The 21,244-nt window shown below is 40.8% G+C and overlaps 2 protein-coding genes across 2 annotated transcripts; both read right to left on the reverse strand.

The window, feature by feature from the left end:
• Nucleotides 1–7,960: 7,960 nt before the first annotated feature.
• Nucleotides 7,961–14,241, reverse strand: LOC119733978. The gene is made up of 7 exons (XM_038207358.1): nucleotides 12,959–14,241; nucleotides 12,465–12,588; nucleotides 11,861–11,987; nucleotides 10,731–10,852; nucleotides 10,257–10,452; nucleotides 8,694–8,860; nucleotides 7,961–8,047 (listed from the first exon to the last, which is right to left on the reverse strand). Exons 1-7 carry the CDS (start codon nucleotides 14,209–14,211, stop codon nucleotides 8,042–8,044), a joined length of 1,995 nt encoding a protein of 664 aa, XP_038063286.1. The 5' UTR covers nucleotides 14,212–14,241; the 3' UTR covers nucleotides 7,961–8,041.
• On the reverse strand, nucleotides 14,240–20,557 carry LOC119733844 (C protein alpha-antigen-like). The gene is made up of 8 exons (XM_038207212.1): nucleotides 20,379–20,557; nucleotides 18,338–18,847; nucleotides 17,474–17,575; nucleotides 16,146–16,247; nucleotides 15,738–15,839; nucleotides 15,203–15,430; nucleotides 14,432–14,767; nucleotides 14,240–14,286 (listed from the first exon to the last, which is right to left on the reverse strand). The coding sequence occupies exons 1-8, from the start codon at nucleotides 20,485–20,487 to the stop codon at nucleotides 14,240–14,242; spliced, it is 1,536 nt and encodes a 511-aa protein (XP_038063140.1). The 5' UTR covers nucleotides 20,488–20,557.
• Between the last annotated feature and the right edge of the window lie 687 nt (nucleotides 20,558–21,244).

Below are 21,244 nucleotides of genomic sequence, written 5' to 3' on the forward strand. Positions count from 1 at the left end.
CTGTTAAAATAAACCCGGCGTGAACTGGTTAACCCTCGGAGCAACGAACGGACTGTTTCATTAGTACAAAATTTGCATATTTGTAATAAAGAAAAATTCTTTCAGCCGATACGGGTGAAACTCCATGTATTCCTCAATCAATCTACCTACTTTGAGCCTGTACAGTCACCTTTACTCTGGGGTTTACCCCTCGAGATAAACCGTGAGAAATCAGATCCTCCAGGGAGCCCGCCATTCAGGGGCGTGGTTGAAACCTTATATGCTAGTCTAGCCCCCCCCCCCCCTCCCCAGCTAGAGACGCCAAGTCTGCAGCTGTTTTGTATCAATTTCAGGTTGAAAGGGGTCCAAGGGACATCCATTCAACCTTTTCAGACTATTAGACTGGTAATTGCACATGAAAGAAAAGGTTATATAATCGTAACCCCTAGGGACTGTTAAGACAGTATATCAGTTACACCACGTTATTTTTTCATTAAGCTGCTCCGAGGGTTAATGGTGTAGTTTGCGATAGCTCTGGAGTATTTAAAATGTGATCCATGGTGTGGTCTGCTTCTCTGTACTCACAGATGATAGTCTTCATTGACAAGTGAGAAACATGTTTTTGTACATGTCCAAGAAATAATTGGGGTATTAAATTAATATATTCATACTGTTGGACAGAAAATCAGCAAGTGCAGTTTACAATGTATATCATATTCCTTGAGGCAATTATTACAGTGGGGGTTTGATGACCATTAACAAGTGGGGTTGTTCTTATTAAACATCAGAGTTGTAATGACTCGAGTCAATGACTCGACTCGAGTCCGACTTGAGTCACATTTTTTGGTGACTCGACTCGAGTCCGGACAGGTAAATGACTCGACTCGACTCGAGAGACTGCGAGCAAATGACTCGACTCGACTCGAGTCCCTAATCAGAATGACTCGACTCGAGGAAGGCTAATAAGACTCGAGTCCCAAAAATAAAAGCAAAACTTACTTGCGAAAAATATTTGCAATGACTTACGCCGCGCCGTTCGCGTTGCCAGTTTTTTTCACGTCACGTTATGTTCGCGAATTATGTACGTTCATATACAGCGGCCGTCTGTTTTCCTTCCTCCATAATGATACAACAAACATACACCGTGTCGCGGACTCCCACCTTGTGGTTCTATAGCATGTAATGCTAAATCCGGAACCAGACTTAAAACGCATTTCTCAATCCGTGGTTTCATCATTGGTTTCGGGCAATTTCTTATAAAGCTCTTGGTGGAAGGCTGGCTAAATTTATGTCCCGATTTCACACACACAAAAAATGGATACGGATGGGACCACCTTTAAATAATCAGAAACAGTTTTGTATAATGTAATTAGGTTTTGACGTTGTCAGCGATCAGCGAACAAAGCCAAAACAGTTATAAGACCGAAGTTTCACATCTTCTTATCTTCGACGTGAGCTAGCAATGGAAACTGTTGGTTGGGTACCATACAGCATACTTTATGTCTTTGGATTTTCGTAATAGACTGGTGCCTTGTATTCTTTCTCTCTTGTGTTTGTTGCTTGTTATTGTAATTTATTATATAGTGTTCAAACATTCGTGACTCGAATTGACTCGAGCTAAATACTTGACTCGACTCGACTCAACCACACACTGTGACTCGACTCGACTCGACCTTGTTGACCTAATGACTCGACTCGAGTCACTTCTTTAAAATGACTCGACTCGACTCGAGTCACAAAAATCAGTAACTCGTTACAACTCTGTTAAACATACAAGTGCATATATAGCATACATGTACCTAATGACAATACACTAGTGGGGTAAACCTTTATTATTGACAGTCTATAAGATGACTCAAATTTAGCTTTCTTAGGCAAACCACACAGTGTTGTGAGAATTTATTTTAACTCTTAAGAGGAAATTTTATTAAATTGGGTATTAAATGCTAATTTATATTCTTGACATACATGTACTGGCCAACCAAAATTCATAGTGAAGACTTGTACATCTTTAAATCAAAGTTTGCATGTACACACAATTAAGAAACTAATCCATTTCAAGTAACTCATATTCTAGCTTCACATTTTGCAAATGAAAATACATGTACATTTATTATATGTACATATGAGAAATGTTTATAATGTCTTTCATCAAAGACTTATTACTTAATGAATTTATCATTATCTTGCGACAAGATGCATATTCACAAGTACATGTGCATGGATTGTTGACCTTCAAGGTAAGTCATGATCTGCAAATCAAACAGAACATTGCACATATAAGAATAAAAAAAGTACATGTTAAAGTCTGCTTGAGAACAGATGACAGGGCTTTCATGTGTTATGATTTCATTGAGTTTATTGATTAAAGTGCATTTATGTAAAATTAGCCCCCAAAATGCAAACTGTTAAAATTCATTAAAAATCAGTTGATGACATCATCATGACATTTTATACCATTTTGCATCACGTTGTCTACCTCTCACCAAGATTTCACACTACATGTACTCTGTTATACAAAAAAACAAACAAAACACATTTTTGATGTCATGCATTTCTTTTGCAATATCGATCACCTAACAAACCCATTTAAAAGGAATATTGATTTAAGCATGTTGCTTTCATGAGATATACATTTGAATCCCCTAAATTGTCTTAATCTATATGCATGACGTCACCATATCTTCCCTGTAACATTATCCCTGTCTAACATACAACTTTATACAAAGTTTTAATGCCAGCAAGATATAGGACATTTTCAAAAATGTATATTTATGACGAAATCGCATGGTCTATGTTATGACGGCACTTGCCAATGCACACATTTACGAGGTATTAATGAGATCAGAACTGTGGCGATAATGTTCAATGACAGGTTAGGTACATGTTCCACAACTAATGGAGTATTACTATTGTGTTCAAAACTGTTGGGTTCATGTTCAATGACAAGTGAGGTACATGTCCAAGAAATAATGGGGTATTCATGTATTAACAACTGCGGATAATGTTCAATGACAAGTGAGGTACATATCCAAGAAATAATGGGGTATTCATGTATTAAAATCTGCGGATAATGTTCAATGACAAGTGAGGTACATATCCAAGAAATAATGGGTATTCATGTATTAAAATCTGTGGATAATGTTCAATGACAAGTGAGGTACATGTCCAAGAAATAATGTGGTATTCATGTATTAAAAACTGCGGATAATGTTCAATGACAAGTGAGGTACATGTCCAAGAAATAATGGGGTAATCATGTATTAAAATCTGTGGATAATGTTCAATGACAAGTGAGGTACATGTCCAAGAAATAATGGGGTATTCATGTATTAAAATCTGTGGATAATGTTCAATGACAAGTGAGGTACATGTCCAAGAAATAATGGGGTATTCATGTATTAAAATCTGCGGATAATGTTCAATGACAAGTGAGGTACATCTCCAAGAAATAATGGGGTATTCATGTATTAAAATCTGCGGATAATGTTCAATGACAAGTGAGGTACATGTCCAAGAAATAATGGGAATGTATTAAAATCTGCGGATAATGTTCAATGAAAAGTAAGGTACATGTCCAAGAAATAATGTGGTATTCATGTATTAAAAACTGCGGATAATGTTCAATGACAAGTGAGGTACATGTCCAAGAAATAATGTGGTATTCATGTATTAAAATCTGCGGATAATGTTCAATGACAAGTGAGGTACATGTCCAAGAAATAATGGGGTATTCATGTATTAAAATCTGCGGATAATGTTCAATGACAAGTGAGGTACATGTCCAAGAAATAATGGGGTATTCATGTATTAAAATCTGCGGATAATGTTCAATGACAAGTGGGGTACATGTCCAAGAAATAATGGGGTATTCATGTATTAAAATCTGCGGATAATGTTCAATGACAAGTGAGGTACATGTCCAAGAAATAATGGGGTATTCATGTATTAAAATCTGTGGATAATGTTCAATGACAAGTGAGGTACATGTCCAAGAAATAATGGGGTATTCATGTATTAAAATCTGCGGATAATGTTCAATGACAAGTGAGGTACATATCCAAGAAATAATGGGTATTCATGTATTAAAATCTGTGGATAATGTTCAATGACAAGTGAGGTACATGTCCAAGAAATAATGTGGTATTCATGTATTAAAAACTGCGGATAATGTTCAATGACAAGTGAGGTACATGTCCAAGAAATAATGGGGTAATCATGTATTAAAATCTGTGGATAATGTTCAATGACAAGTGAGGTACATGTCCAAGAAATAATGGGGTATTCATGTATTAAAATCTGTGGATAATGTTCAATGACAAGTGAGGTACATGTCCAAGAAATAATGGGGTATTCATGTATTAAAATCTGCGGATAATGTTCAATGACAAGTGAGGTACATATCCAAGAAATAATGGGGTATTCATGTATTAAAATCTGCGGATAATGTTCAATGACAAGTGAGGTACATGTCCAAGAAATAATGGGAATGTATTAAAATCTGCGGATAATGTTCAATGAAAAGTAAGGTACATGTCCAAGAAATAATGTGGTATTCATGTATTAAAAACTGCGGATAATGTTCAATGACAAGTGAGGTACATGTCCAAGAAATAATGTGGTATTCATGTATTAAAATCTGCGGATAATGTTCAATGACAAGTGAGGTACATGTCCAAGAAATAATGGGGTATTCATGTATTAAAATCTGCGGATAATGTTCAATGACAAGTGAGGTACATGTCCAAGAAATAATGGGGTATTCATGTATTAAAATCTGCGGATAATGTTCAATGACAAGTGGGGTACATGTCCAAGAAATAATGGGGTATTCATGTATTAAAAATCTGCGGATAATGTTCAATGACAAGTGAGGTACATGTCCAAGAAATAATGGGGTATTCATGTATTAAAATCTGCGGATAATGTTCAATGACAAGTGAGGTACATGTCCAAGAAATAATGGTGTAATAAGGCCTAATTTGTTCATTACTGTGAGAAAGAAAATCAGCGAAGTGTGGTTTATCATATCACATACAAACACATATTAAGAAGGTAACACCAACTTTTAACTAGCCTATTAATGACAAACTCTTAAAAGACAAGACTTACGGATAAACTACGAAACAATGTACTTTAACTTGCCACTAACAAGAAATATCTGCTGAGCAAAAAGTTACTTTTGGTTGTTTGGTTAGCACCTAGCTCTTTAAGATAACATGTACGGTCCAGTTTTCCTGTGTTTTCTAAATACATGTACAATGTACCTGTACTGTTTCATTTCTGTGCAGGCAATCTACGTGCCGAGCTAAAATAAATTACAAGTCAATGAAAGCACTCTGTACACCTGATTTCCAGATGGCGGTCCCCAAACAAAGAGGCAGTTACTATATATTAGAGGACAAACTGGTTGATTTTTGAAATTGGAAACCAAACAGCACAAAAACAAGGATAATCTGGTCACAAATCAAACAGCTCGTCCTCTAAAATATAGTCGCTGAAAACATCACCTACACTTTTTTTGTTTGAGGCTGCCATCTTAAAATCTAGTGAACAGAGTGATGTGCTTTTATTGGCAAGTTCACTTTTTCGCTCAACACGTAGCTAAGTTACCCACACACGGTGAGTTTTTCGCAGCTGGCTTCACCAGAACATATGTACAATGTCAACAATTAAACAAGAATACACATGTAGAGTACATGTGTATGTATTACAACAAGTGATCAAGCAGAACATCAACTATTAATAACAGCATTACTTTGAAAATCCAACAAAAACTTTGTGGTCCTTGGCAGTTTTGCTGGAACTATCCTAAATTTGCAAAAAGTTATTATTGTACACGGGCAGTCATCCAATATCATTCTTTGCACAAAGTTTGGCCTGAATCCATCAAATTCCAGTTAGTCAATGCGGTTGGTTTTGGCAGATTTGGGATGACAAGGGTTAACAATGAACTCTTTTGGCAGATTCAGGACAGCTCCTAACAAAACTGCCCAGGAAATAGGATTGCTTTAACAGATCAACTTGGAAACAATTAATCCTTACAAGAAATTCTTCTTTGATCAATACTCATAGTATTCCTTTCTTTTGGCCCCAAACTTGTACTAAGTCGCATGTCTATCCAAAACATTGCATCCATGGTGGCCCCATCCACTCCATATAAAAAACAAAAACAACTGTGATCCTAAACTTTGGATGAATATAGGTCACAGTCCCTATTCTGGATAATTGAAATAAACAAAATTGCAGCCATTTTCCTTTGTGGTCTATTGGATCATTTGTTCTGAACAAGGATGTTGACATTTTGGGATACATCTAACTATTGTTCAGGACAGTTCAATTGGAAGCTCCACAGATAAGGCAACCCAGGTTCAAACCTTGCTCCAGGCTGTTTTCTTTGTTCATCTAAATATTACTTTTTTTCGGTCTAACAATAACCATCATGTCGTCTACCAAAGAAATTGCTGACTGATGATCAGGTTAACAGACTCATTGAGTATTAAAATTCCTTCATTTTTTTGGTCAGAAAAACGAACAATTTAGGACTTTTTACTGAAATCATGTTGTCCACCTTCTTCTTACTCTTCTATTTTAGTCACCACTTCTTATCTACGACCATTACTTTCCTGGGATTCTGAAGTAAAATCTTCTTCCATTTTTTTAAAGAGATATTAAAGTAAACAAAGAAACTAAGAAACTATTTAGAACTTTTTACTGATCATCATTGTTGACCATATTTGTCTCTTCTACATGTATATCAGTCACCCCTTCAACATGTAAGCACACTATCTTGGAATTCTTAACTAAACCAAGTTCTTTCATTTTTTTGTCAGAGGTGTTTAATCACAGCAATAACAATTTACTTTCACTGATCAAATAGTGGACCTTTGTCATACCTTTACTCTTCTGTAAAGTCGCCCTTATTTACAACATTTTGTATCTTTTGATTCTTAATCTTAACTTAAAAAAAAACGAACCACATTTTGGTCAACTTAACTAAAGAAACACACGGTGTCTTGCGAAAAAAACGAACCCTCAAAGCGTCCTTTATTTCACAGCTTTCAACAACAAGATGGTTCTCAAACCATGCGTCTCACCTGCTTTCGCAACCTCAGATGACCTTTGACATTGCTACATGTACATGTATATGACCTTGAAATGAGACCAATTTGAAATGAGACCAATTTCCGAAACTTTGACCAAAATACTACATACATACCCGATACATACATACATACTATATACGTACAGACATAGTCTCTTTCCTGAAAAAAAGTTCAGGCGAGACAAAATGAATCACAAGTATCTATACATGTACATGTACATATTTAGAGAGTACAGTCCATTAGCCTTTCAACAGCGTAAAAATCTGTTAACTTGGATAAATGTTTATTGAGTTACGGCCAATTGAAAACAAGAACAAATGTACTGCTTTTTCATTTTGTCCATGGCCACTGACATTTTGACAGCCACAATAAGAACAAGGACTGGAACTTGCATTTGTGAAAGTAAGTCAGAGGGCAGAGACAAAGCAGCAAAGAAGAAATCTAAGAGTTAGTCAAACAGTTCTTTCAGGACTACCATTACTTCCGAAAAGAAAAATGACCATTGTTGCCAACAAAATAAAAAAATTAAGTGAACAAAATAACAAGACTAGATAAAGCAAAGCAAAACTACCTTCACCTCAAATCCACTATATTATTCAAAAATAACATTAAAACTCTGGACAGATTGAAACACTGGCACTTATTTTAAATTGGCTTTAAATATTTACCCGATTGGAAAGATGTTTTTGTAGTTCACACACTAACAAATTAAACTTTTCACTGATTGATCATCATGTTGTTTACTTTCTTCTTAATGTTATCTCTGGGTCTCTTCCAAATTAACCCCCCCTTCTTTTTACTTATCTCCTTTGCCCTTTCACAATCGGCCTGACGAGGACATTTTCCAGATTTGAAGAACTGCCGAAAGTACTTCTTTAGCTCCAATTCCTCTTCCGGCACCCACCTTTGACGGCTGCACCCACTGGCTGTCTTCCGTTTCTTCTTCTTTGGGGCTGCTACGACTGAACCAATTAAAAAAGAGAAAATTATATTATAATCTCCCATTTTCCAATACATGTACATGTACTTTGATTCATAACTATCTTTTAATGAGTAGACAATTCCTGAAGAAGTAGCCTTTTTGTATGACATTTTTACAGTTCCAGTGGTACATGTAGAATTCATTTAAGCGTATTCAGTTTCCAAGTATGTATCACTAAATACTAGTTCTAAAGCACTCGTTTTAAGAGAATAATTGGATACAGTTGTGATGGCCTGATCTTTACTGTAATAATAATGAACAGGTAGGGGTGATGCCGCAGTAAATGGATGAAGCCAAAATCAAAGTTCATTAATACCAGCCTTGCTTCAATGCTACTGATATTGATTAGTTGTGTGTGCACAGGTGCTCATAACAATGCCTCAAAATGCAGAAAAACATCGACAAGTAAACCTAAGAAAGTGGTTTATAAACATCCACATTAAAACCCATTGATCTCCGTTGTGTATAATACTGTGCACAATTGTGTATCAGTTGATGAAAACTGGTCTTATTAATTCTGGCTATGCTTATAAATAAAGTGATATTGCTCCCCACACGACCGACTTCCAACTTATCTGTCTAGAGATATTTATGACTCATTATTTATTAACAATTTCAATAAATACCTTCATCCAGATCAAACTCCTCACGCTCGCTGTCATCTGTTTCATCCTCATCAAACCTTCGAGCAGGCCGTCTTGTAGAGGGCTGGCTTGTAGAGGGCTGGCTTGCGGAGGGCTGGCTTGTGGAGGGTTGTGATGCTGGTCAGGTGATTCAGGTGGAAAGACAATATCTGATGATTCAACAATTGAAGAAAAAAAATCAGAGAAACATTCAAATTATGTATATTAACCTCCAGAGTGTAAATAGTTCAAAGTGTGTGCTAAGGCAAAAAAAAACATAAAATAGTTCTGCTTCCGGTAACCCTACCCTTCCTTTTTTTTGACAGCCGACCCTAATTTTTGGAAAATATGAGGGGGGGGAACCCCAAAAATTCAATTACTACCTTTTACCTTTGACTACAGACAGACACCTACATTATGATTAACACAAAAACAATTACTCCCCCTCCCCCCCCCCCCCCCCCCCCTCCCCAAAAATATTCCCTACCTACCGACCCTCCCTATTTTCAAATGACATGTAATTGGAAGCAGCACTTATTTTGGCATGTACACTACAGGTTCGTGCAGTACATGTTGTGTCTATGCATGCACATATAGCAAGCACAAAAATGAATTTGTATGCAAAACCTGATAGTCAATGTGTTCTACTGTTACTTTTTACGATTTTCTGTTGCCTTTTGTGTTTCTGAACATCAGACATTTAAGAAATGATACATACATGTACACAGACATCATGGGTCCTACAAGCAAGGATGAACAACTATTCTGAGTGCTAGTACAAAATGCACAATGGATTTATCTTAATTGGTTGGATGCGTGACAACAGGCCTTAATACCCGTTAGCATGTTAATCGCCATCACATGTACCTGGTACCCTTCGAGCCCATTGCAATACAAAGATTGTTACGAAAGTCACAATTGGAGCTGGGCAAAGGACACAATTTCTTTTCAGTATACAAATTACATGTACAACATGGTTTATGGGGAAATAGTGAAAACTAATGACCCCGAGGTGTAGTCCCAATCATCCAGCACCGAGGGGTCATTTGTTTTCACTATTTCTCTGCAAAAACATGTTGTATTTGTTTTACAATAGGCTCATAAATATTCATCAGGCAGCTGTGGTAATTCATAGGTCCATTCAACCATGTTTTGATCATGCAGTATTTGGACAAATTGAAACATCATTTTCATTTCAGGAGACAAACAGAATAGAAAGATTAATTTTGTGTCATTTAATAACTTTATTATTCACACAAAACACTGGATTTATTATTATTGTGTAAAATGTCACCCGCATGCGTTGTTAGTAAAAAGATTACACAGTACTGGAACAAATCTAAGGCTGCGACCCAGGTGTGTGGTAGTACCTCCTTGGTTTTTGTGCATCACGCGCATGTACAAAGACACGGGGAAATAGTAAAACCCTTCAAACGGGTTTAGTTGCTGGAATGGACCAATGCAATGCAATGCCACGGTTGCCTGATTGAATATATATGAGGTATAGTAATTACAATTAACACATGTACTATCTCATACCTATGGTTTGGAATTAGGTATACATACCAGAGAATTGAATGTCTTGGAGTGTTTTGCCGACAAACTGGTTGACAATGCCTTTGTCTTGGATAAGGAGCAACTTCGCAACCTCTATCCTTTCGATGACATCTGATCTGGCTCTGTAGTGTGTCCTATGAACGTCCACTGTATGACCAAGATGGTCACACACCCAGTCAAGCTCTGATCGACTTAAGTTCACAACCTGAAATATGGGTATTCACGAAAAAAAATAGACTGGACACTTAAGATTTGGGTGAACAAAACAATGCCGACATATTAGGTTGTGCTGATTACAGCTCCTGCACCAGTTTAATGAAACGATGGGACACTTCACAACACAAAATTGCAACAGTCACCGTGTTGTGCTTGAAATACACCTGCGAGGATACGATGCGTCACAGCACTGCAACACATTGTGAGTTACCACAAGTTTTGAGAAATCAGGTGCAATTTTCTCCACATAATATTTATGGGTCTTACCTGGCTTATTGTTGCCATATACTTTCTCAGGGTCACACTTGTTATCCGGCCAGGATGACTCAAAGATGCCCTCTGGCATACTTTTGAGAGACACTCGTAACCACGGACTACTCCAAATCCACCTGAAAGTAAATTTTGGTTGCATCATCTCATTTAATGCAATATAATTATTATTATCATATAACATTACATAAGGCCTGCACATGTTAAAAAGAAATATTTGTGTTGCAATTTTTTTTCTCCAAAATGTAATTTACCTTCATAAAATCATTAGCTTCAGTGCCATTTAAAATATTAAAGCTGAAAATTAATAAGCACTTCCAAACAACATTCCACCTCTGCTTTGAAAGCTAATTTTGGGGAAAGTGCTGTGTTTCCATCTCTGTTCCCATCTGGAGAGGCTATTCCGAGTTTTTCATGCACAAGAAACGTCCCCATGAAGTATGGAAGTTCTAGAATAACATAAGAATCAGTGACTTAACTAGACTTTTCAAACAATGTGCTCATTTTTATCAACAGGAGACAATAGACACAGTGCAGAGTTCAAAATGTCTAGTTGGGCCTTGTGTTCTGCTCTCAACCTGGTAACTCAAGAGAAGTCAATTACCATGGTGTTGCCACAAGGTTCATCCTTTATGTCATTTTCCAACATGCAAACATACAAGGAGCAACCTCACAAAATCTGGGATCGACAAAACGCGATGTGGGGTGTGGCTTAGTCGTAAACGGTGATGGGTCACTTACTCAAGCATCCTCAAAATAATGGCATCATCAGCCATTTCCAGACTATTGCCAGTTAAGGAAATTGCGTGCCCAATCAGAGTAGGGGTCGTCCTTGATTAAGTATAATTGAAGTAATCCAAGTTCTGTGACATCCCCTTTAGTCCATAAGAGACAGGTTTTGATGCTGGGGTGAGTGCCTCAATACTTGGAAAGACCCCTGTGAGTGGCTATCAATGGGATCCAAAATGGATGGGCAAGTTATGAGAGCTTAAGAAGTGGAAAGACTTGCAGAGAATCAATCAGTATATTCAGCTGCTACATACTGTACATAAATTATACAATCGGTCAAGCTCAACAATGCTTACATTTAGCACTACATGTATAAGACTACTAATGCATGTACTTACGAGAGGCAGCAAAGACGTATTTGTTCTCCGGGTGAATCCCCACATCTCTTCGTACCTCGGCATCCGTCAGGAATTTCAGCACTGCAGAACACTCTGCAGGAACGAGAACTGGCACACCTCTCCCAGTCTGCAAAAAAAGTCCAAGTTATCTGGTATTCAATCATATATTTATTCAGATTATGTGATCCCATAAAGGTGTTTGATACTGAGATAACCACACTACCTGGCAATAACAATTGCACTGAATCCGAATTTTTAATTTTCAGTTTACAAACTAACTGACTTTGAAAAATTGAAGTATTCTCAGGAAAGTTTTGACCACAATCTGAGAGGTTCATCGTCGGACATTTAAAAACAATTTAGTGAGTCGACAGGGTATCAACACTAAGATTATTGCACGTAAGCCAAGAAATGTAGTAGGGTGCTCAGTATTCCATACCCCCCATTTGCCCTTGAAAAAAAAGCAACAATCCCTTCACTGATTTGTTTTGCTTTGGTATATTTTGTACACTAATAAAAACAAATATTAACATTGGAATTCACCACATAAGGCCGAGGTGAAATATTTATCTGCAAAAAAATGTTTATCACGTCGTAATAATACCTTCCCTCGAATCACAATAACCTCTTGCGATTCGAGCAGGTGTTTCTCGAAGTCTGTTAGGTCCCTTGTCAATTGTTCGTCCAGGTCACTCACACCGCACTTTCTCTGTTCGTAGGAGCATAGTCTAGAATAACAAAAGATATGTATAGATTTGAGATGTCTCATTAAATTGTAAACAGTGAGCTGTGCAACAAAGATTTGCATGGTGTGTCATGACAAATGGCAGGTCTTTGTTCCTGTATTACATTACACTGTATTACCCAAGCAATTTCATTGTACACGTATAAATAAACTGAATTTAAATAACATAACCTACCCAATGTCATAACGCACAGTGCAAATTGTCAACAGGAAAAACATTCTTGAAAAACATTGAAAAGTTCCGAAAATAGGTTTCAGATCAAGAAAAGTGAATATGCACAAACTGCTAAATTGATATGGAATACTGCGACTCATAAATGTCAATAAGTAAACAAAGGAGCTCTATAGTATACCTCATAGCTTGAACTTCTCCGCATCTCCTGCGATTATAGCTGATGAGCTTTGCTTCAACGAGCTGCACTGCTGTCCTGTAGTTGTCCAGGGTACTCAGAGAGAGATCAAAGTTACTCAACTCCTTTGTTAAAAAGTTGTTCATTTGCACTAGATCGTCTGGTTTGGGCAGCTGTTGCTTGAGGTTATATTGCCTCTCGGCAAGCCGCACTCTAGCAAGTTTCGTTACGCGAGTACTCCATTCACTTTGCATTAGATCCATGAAGTCTCGACACTCCTCCCTGGTCCCAGCATTCCTTGCACGGATGGCTATACCCATTTTCAGATTGCACATTCTCTTGAGGTCGTATCCTATTTTGATAGCATTTGACGGAGCATCCAGCTCGTTCAGGTCGTCCCCGTCCTGGAAAGCTGTGGCTAGTGCAGCTTTGACACATCTGTCAAAATGCTGTGGACGAATATAGTCCCACATGTCATTCTTGTTAGAACAGCCTGGACTGCCTGGTGAAGGAGGTGCTATTTTCTGGACTGGATCTTTCCTGAGGTGTAGCAGCAAGTTGCTTGCCAGTCGCATTACACTACTCGTGTAATTTCCCCTCATTAGCTTGTTACCAACATTTCGGGCAAGTGCCTGGTTCCCTAGACACACTATAAGGGCATCGGCTCTGGCTGTTTTACCCACTTCATCAAACAGCATGATGGAAAAGACCTCTTTCACCAAAGGCATGCTTGCCTCTTCAGTGATTCTTCCTGATATAACCAATGACCGGGTAATTAAAGCACGTTGACTGTGTGTAGGACCATCACAAGCACCTGGACATTCGTGACGACTGATCAGCTTCAACTGCAACCACTCAAAACATATTGGGCAAGGACCATAGTGTGTAACATCAAACTGGCCTGAGTTGAACCTCCTTCCCAATACAACTTCACCACGCTTCTTCTTCAACACATCAATATTATGCTCGTGATCTCCCCTGAATCGGAGCAGGGCAATTTTTCTTTTCCTCTCCTTCAGCTTGAGTTCCGCATCTTCTTTGGAGTCTGTGTCTGTGGGTTCTAACCTCTTGATTTCTCTCACCTCCGGCTCGTGCTGATGCTTCTGAATGGCCAAGTGTTTCGAGAAGTTACAGAAAACGTTCTTTCCTGGTGGACAAAATAGACAATGGTGGTATGCATCGTACTTTCTGGTGCATTTCTTTTTCCTGCCTTCACTAGTCGTTTCAGAGTGTGTTACTAGCTTGACATAGATCATTTTGTGCCAGGCGTCTCTTTGAATGTTGTCAGGAATTGACTATCCGACACTTGCGACACTTGCGAAGATTCACGGCTGGGAACAAGGAATGGAAACTTCACAGATTCATCTGATTCGTCAGACTCTCCATCCGAGTCCGACACTACCTCTTCATCAGACAGATTTGTATCAAGACCAAAGTCATCATGGGCATTAACTAACTGTGTAATGACTTTTCTACGTTTTCTGTCCGACTCTAGCAAAGCTAGACCATCAGAGATTGACATTTCTTCTTCAGAACCATCTGAGGTCGCCATTTCATGTTCAGAACCGTCTGAGCTTGACGTTTCGTCTTCAGAACCATCTGAGATTGACGTTTCTTCTTCAGAATCATCTGATATCGGCTTTTCTTCTTTAGAACCACCTGAGATCTCCAACTGGCTATCTGTTATCAGTATTACTTCTGAAGAACCATCTGGGATCTCCCACTGACCATCTGAGATTGACATTTTTTCTTCAGAACCATCCAAGATCGACTTTTCTTCTTTAGAGCCATCTGGGATCACTGACTGGCCACCTAAGATCGATGTTTTTTGTTTAGAACTATTTTGGATCACTGCCTGGCCACCTGAGAACAGCTTTTCTTTTTTAAAACCATCTGGGATCACTGACTGGCCACCTGAGATTGGCTTTTGTTTTTTAGAACCATCCAGGATCACTGACGGGCCACCTGAGATCGACGTTTTTTGTTTAGAACCATCTGGGATTCCTGACTGGCCACCTGAGATCGACTTTCTCTGTTTAGAACCATCTGGGATCACTGAAGGGCCACCTGAGATCGATGTTTTTTGTTTAGAACCATCCAGGATCACTGACTGGCCACCTGAGATTGGCTTTTGTTCTTTAGAACCATCCAGGATCACTGAATGGCCACCTGAGATCGATGTTTGTTGTTTAGAACCATCTGGGATCACTGACTGGCCACCTGAGATCGATGTTTTTTGTTTAGAACTATTTTGGATCACTGCCTGGCCACCTGAGAACAGCTTTTCTTCTTTAAAACCATCTGGGATCACTGACTGGCCACCTGAGATTGGCTTTTGTTCTTTAGAACCATCCGGGATCACTGACTGGCCACCTGAGAACAGCTTTTCTTCTTTAAAACCATCTGGGATCACTGCCTGGCCACCTGAGATTGGCTTTTGTTCTTTAGAACCATCCGGGATCACTGACTGGCCACCTGACATCGACGTTTTTTGTTTAGAACCATCTGGGATTCCTGACTGGCCACCTGAGATCGACTTTCTCTGTTTAGAACCATCTGGGATCACTGCCTGGCCACCTGAGATCGACGTTTTTTGTTTAGAACCATCTGGGATCACTGACTGGCCACCTGAGATCGATGTTATTTGTTTAGAACCATCTGGGATCACTGCCTGGCCACCTGAGATCGACGTTTTTTGTTTAGAACCATCTGGGATCACTGCCTGGCCACCTGAGATCGACCTTTTTTTGTTTAGAACCATCTGGGATCACTGACTGGCCACCTGAGAACAGCTTTTCTTCTTTAAAACCATCTGGGATCACTGCCTGGCCACCTGAGATTGGCTTTTGTTCTTTAGAACCATCCGGGATCACTGACTGGCCACCTGACATCGACGTTTTTTGTTTAGAACCATCTGGGATTCCTGACTGGCCACCTGAGATCGACTTTCTCTGTTTAGAACCATCTGGGATCACTGCCTGGCCACCTGAGATCGACGTTTTTTGTTTAGAACCATCTGGGATCACTGAATGGCCACCTGAGATCGATGTTATTTGTTTAGAACTATTTTGGATCACTGCCTGGCCACCTGAGATTGGCTTTTGTTCTTTAAAACCATCTGGGATCACTGACTGGCCACCTGAGATTGGCTTTTGTTCTTTAGAACCATCTGGGATCACTGACTGGCCACCTGAGAACAGCTTTTCTTCTTTAAAACCATCTGGGATCACTGCCTGGCCACCTGAGATTGGCTTTTGTTCTTTAGAACCATCCGGGATCACTGACTGGCCACCTGACATCGACGTTTTTTGTTTAGAACCATCTGGGATTCCTGACTGGCCACCTGAGATCGACTTTCTCTGTTTAGAACCATCTGGGATCACTGCCTGGCCACCTGAGATCGACGTTTTTTGTTTAGAACCATCTGGGATCACTGCCTGGCCACCTGAGATCGACGTTTTTTGTTTAGAACCATCTGGGATCACTGACTGGCCACCTGAGATCGACGTTTTTTGTTTAGAACCATCTGGGATCACTGACTGGCCACCTGAGATCGACGGGTTTTTTTAGAACCATCTGGGATCACTGCCTGGCCACCTGAGATCGACGTTTTTTGTTTAAAACCATCTGGTATCACTGCCTGGCCACCTGAGATCGACGGTTTTTTTTTTTAGAACCATCCGGGATCACTGACTGGCCACCTGAGATCGACGTTTTTTGTTTAGAACCATCTGGGATCACTGACTGGCCACCTGAGATCGACGTGTTTTTTTTAGAACCATCTGGGATCACTGCCTGGCCACCTGAGATCGACGTTTTTTGTTTAGAACCATCTGGTATCACTGCCTGGCCACCTGAGATCGACGTTTTTTTTTAGAACCATCCGGGATCACTGACTGGCCACCTGAGATCGACGTTTTTTGTTTAGAATCATCCGGGATCACTGCCTGGCCACCTGAGATCGACGTTTTTTGTTTAGAACCATCTGGTATCACTGCCTGGCCACCTGAGATCGACGGGTTTTTTTTAGAACCATCCGGGATCACTGACTGGCCACCTGAGATCGACGTTTTTTGTATAGAACCATCTGGTATCACTGCCTGGCCACCTGAGATCGACGTTTTTTGTTTAGAACCATCTGGGATCACTGCCTGGCCACCTGAGATCGACTTTTTTTTGTTTAGAACCATCTGGGATCACTGCCTGGCCACCTGAGATCGACGTTTTTTTGTTTAGAACCATCTGGGATCACTGACTGGCCACCTGAGATCGACGTTTTTTGTTTAGAACCATCTGGGATCACTGACTGGCCACCTGAGATCGACGTTTTTTGTTTAGAACCATCTGGGATCACTGCCTGGCCACCTGAGATCGATGTTTTTTGTTTAGAACTATTTTGGATCACTGCCTGGCCACCTGAGATTGGCTTTTGTTCTTTAAAACCATCTGGGATCACTGACTGGCCACCTGAGATTGGCTTTTGTTCTTTAGAACCATCTGGGATCACTGACTGGCCACCTGAGAACAGCTTTTCTTCTTTAAAACCATCTGGGATCACTGCCTGGCCACCTGAGATTGGCTTTTGTTCTTTAGAACCATCCGGGATCACTGACTGGCCACCTGACATCGACGTTTTTTGTTTAGAACCATCTGGGATTCCTGACTGGCCACCTGAGATCGACTTTCTCTGTTTAGAACCATCTGGGATCACTGCCTGGCCACCTGAGATCGACGTTTTTTGTTTAGAACCATCTGGGATCACTGACTGGCCACCTGAGATCGATGTTATTTGTTTAGAACCATCTGGGATCACTGCCTGGCCACCTGAGATCGACGTTTTTTGTTTAGAACCATCTGGGATCACTGCCTGGCCACCTGAGATCGACGTTTTTTGTTTAGAACCATCTGGGATCACTGACTGGCCACCTGAGATCGACGTTTTTTGTTTAGAACCATCTGGGATCACTGACTGGCCACCTGAGATCGACGGTTTTTTTTAGAACCATCTGGGATCACTGCCTGGCCACCTGAGATCGACGTTTTTTGTTTAAAACCATCTGGTATCACTGCCTGGCCACCTGAGATCGACGTGTTTTTTTTAGAACCATCCGGGATCACTGACTGGCCACCTGAGATCGACGTTTTTTGTTTAGAACCATCTGGTATCACTGCCTGGCCACCTGAGATCGACGTGTTTTTTAGAACCATCTGGGATCACTGACTGGCCACCTGAGATCGACGTTTTTTGTTTAGAACTATTTTGGATCACTGCCTGGCCACCTGAGAACAGCTTTTCTTCTTTAAAACCATCTGGGATCACTGACTGGCCACCTGAGATTGGCTTTTGTTCTTTAGAACCATCCGGGATCACTGACTGGCCACCTGAGAACAGCTTTTCTTCTTTAAAACCATCTGGGATCACTGCCTGGCCACCTGAGATTGGCTTTTGTTCTTTAGAACCATCCGGGATCACTGACTGGCCACCTGACATCGACGTTTTTTGTTTAGAACCATCTGGGATTCCTGACTGGCCACCTGAGATCGACTTTCTCTGTTTAGAACCATCTGGTATCACTGCCTGGCCACCTGAGATCGACGTTTTTTGTTTAGAACCATCTGGTATCACTGCCTGGCCACCTGAGATCGATGTTTTTTGTTTAGAACTATTTTGGATCACTGCCTGGCCACCTGAGATTGGCTTTTGTTCTTTAAAACCATCTAGGATCACTGACTGGCCACCTGAGATTGGCTTTTGTTCTTTAGAACCATCCGGGATCACTGACTGGCCACCTGAGAACAGCTTTTCTTCTTTAAAACCATCTGGGATCACTGCCTGGCCACCTGAGATTGGCTTTTGTTCTTTAGAACCATCCGGGATCACTGACTGGCCACCTGACATCGACGTTTTTTGTTTAGAACCATCTGGGATTCCTGACTGGCCACCTGAGATCGACTTTCTCTGTTTAGAACCATCTGGGATCACTGCCTGGCCACCTGAGATCGACGTTTTTTGTTTAGAACCATCTGGGATCACTGAATGGCCACCTGAGATCGATGTTATTTGTTTAGAACCATCTGGGATCCCTGCCTGGCCACCTGAGATCGACGTTTTTTGTTTAGAACCATCTGGGATCACTGCCTGGCCACCTGAGATCGACGTTTTTTGTTTAGAACCATCTGGGATCACTGACTGGCCACCTGAGATCGACGTTTTTTGTTTAGAACCATCTGGGATCACTGACTGGCCACCTGAGATCGACGGGTTTTTTTAGAACCATCTGGGATCACTGCCTGGCCACCTGAGATCGACGTTTTTTGTTTAGAACCATCTGGGATCACTGCCTGGCCACCTGAGATCGACGTTTTTTGTTTAGAACCATCTGGGATCACTGACTGGCCACCTGAGATCGACGTTTTTTGTTTAGAACCATCTGGGATCACTGACTGGCCACCTGAGATCGACGGGTTTTTTTAGAACCATCTGGGATCACTGCCTGGCCACCTGAGATCGACGTTTTTTGTTTAAAACCATCTGGTATCACTGCCTGGCCACCTGAGATCGACGGTTTTTTTTTTTAGAACCATCCGGGATCACTGACTGGCCACCTGAGATCGACGTTTTTTGTTTAGAACCATCTGGGATCACTGACTGGCCACCTGAGATCGACGTGTTTTTTTTAGAACCATCTGGGATCACTGCCTGGCCACCTGAGATCGACGTTTTTTGTTTAGAACCATCTGGTATCACTGCCTGGCCACCTGAGATCGACGTTTTTTTTTAGAACCATCCGGGATCACTGACTGGCCACCTGAGATCGACGTTTTTTGTTTAGAATCATCCGGGATCACTGCCTGGCCACCTGAGATCGACGTTTTTTGTTTAGAACCATCTGGTATCACTGCCTGGCCACCTGAGATCGACGGGTTTTTTTTAGAACCATCCGGGATCACTGACTGGCCACCTGAGATCGACGTTTTTTGTATAGAACCATCTGGTATCACTGCCTGGCCACCTGAGATCGACGTTTTTTGTTTAGAACCATCTGGGATCACTGCCTGGCCACCTGAGATCGACTTTTTTTTGTTTAGAACCATCTGGGATCACTGCCTGGCCACCTGAGATCGACGTTTTTTTGTTTAGAACCATCTGGGATCACTGACTGGCCACCTGAGATCGACGTTTTTTGTTTAGAACCATCTGGGATCACTGACTGGCCACCTGAGATCGACGTTTTTTGTTTAGAACCATCTGGGATCACTGCCTGGCCACCTGAGATCGATGTTTTTTGTTTAGAACTATTTTGGATCACTGCCTGGCCACCTGAGATTGGCTTTTGTTCTTTAAAACCATCTGGGATCACTGACTGGCCACCTGAGATTGGCTTTTGTTCTTTAGAACCATCTGGGATCACTGACTGGCCACCTGAGAACAGCTTTTCTTCTTTAAAACCATCTGGGATCACTGCCTGGCCACCTGAGATTGGCTTTTGTTCTTTAGAACCATCCGGGATCACTGACTGGCCACCTGACATCGACGTTTTTTGTTTAGAACCATCTGGGATTCCTGACTGGCCACCTGAGATCGACTTTCTCTGTTTAGAACCATCTGGGATCACTGCCTGGCCACCTGAGATCGACGTTTTTTGTTTAGAACCATCTGGGATCACTGACTGGCCACCTGAGATCGATGTTATTTGTTTAGAACCATCTGGGATCACTGCCTGGCCACCTGAGATCGACGTTTTTTGTTTAGAACCATCTGGGATCACTGCCTGGCCACCTGAGATCGACGTTTTTTGTTTAGAACCATCTGGGATCACTGACTGGCCACCTGAGATCGACGTTTTTTGTTTAGAACCATCTGGGATCACTGACTGGCCACCTGAGATCGACGGTTTTTTTTAGAACCATCTGGGATCACTGCCTGGCCACCTGAGATCGACGTTTTTTGTTTAAAACCATCTGGTATCACTGCCTGGCCACCTGAGATCGACGTGTTTTTTTTAGAACCATCCGGGATCACTGACTGGCCACCTGAGATCGACGTTTTTTGTTTAGAACCATCTGGGATCACTGACTGGCCACCTGAGATCGACGTGTTTTTTAGAACCATCTGGGATCACTGCCTGGCCACCTGAGATCGACGTTTTTTGTTTAGAACCATCTGGTATCACTGCCTGGCCACCTGAGATCGACGTTTTTTTTTAGAACCATCCGGGATCACTGACTGGCCACCTGAGATCGACGTTTTTTGTTTAGAATCATCCGGGATCACTGCCTGGCCACCTG

This window comes from Patiria miniata, unplaced genomic scaffold, assembly GCF_015706575.1.
Source record: "Patiria miniata isolate m_02_andy unplaced genomic scaffold, ASM1570657v1 HiC_scaffold_26, whole genome shotgun sequence".
In the NCBI taxonomy this organism is placed as follows: Eukaryota; Metazoa; Echinodermata; class Asteroidea; order Valvatida; family Asterinidae; genus Patiria; species Patiria miniata.

Excerpts from the sequence above, each read along its gene's own strand:
- LOC119733978 (XM_038207358.1), bottom strand. The coding sequence starts at position 14,211 with ATGATCTATGTCAAGCTAGTAACACACTCTGAAACGACTAGTGAAGGC. Across the intron at positions 10,853-11,860 it reads ATACGTCTTTGCTGCCTCTC|GTGGATTTGGAGTAGTCCGT; the intron begins GTAAGTACATGC and ends ATTTACTTTCAG. Across the intron at positions 10,453-10,730 it reads ATATGGCAACAATAAGCCAG|GTTGTGAACTTAAGTCGATC; the intron begins GTAAGACCCATA and ends CCCATATTTCAG.
- LOC119733844 (XM_038207212.1), bottom strand. The coding sequence starts at position 20,487 with ATGTCAGGTGGCCAGTCAGTGATCCCGGATGGTTCTAAAGAACAAAAG. Across the intron at positions 15,431-15,737 it reads AGAAGAAAAGCTGTTCTCAG|GTGGCCAGTCAGTGATCCCG; the intron begins GTGGCCAGTCAG and ends CGTCGATGTCAG. Across the intron at positions 14,287-14,431 it reads GCTAGAGTCGGACAGAAAAC|CCGTGAATCTTCGCAAGTGT; the intron begins GTAGAAAAGTCA and ends CCTTGTTCCCAG.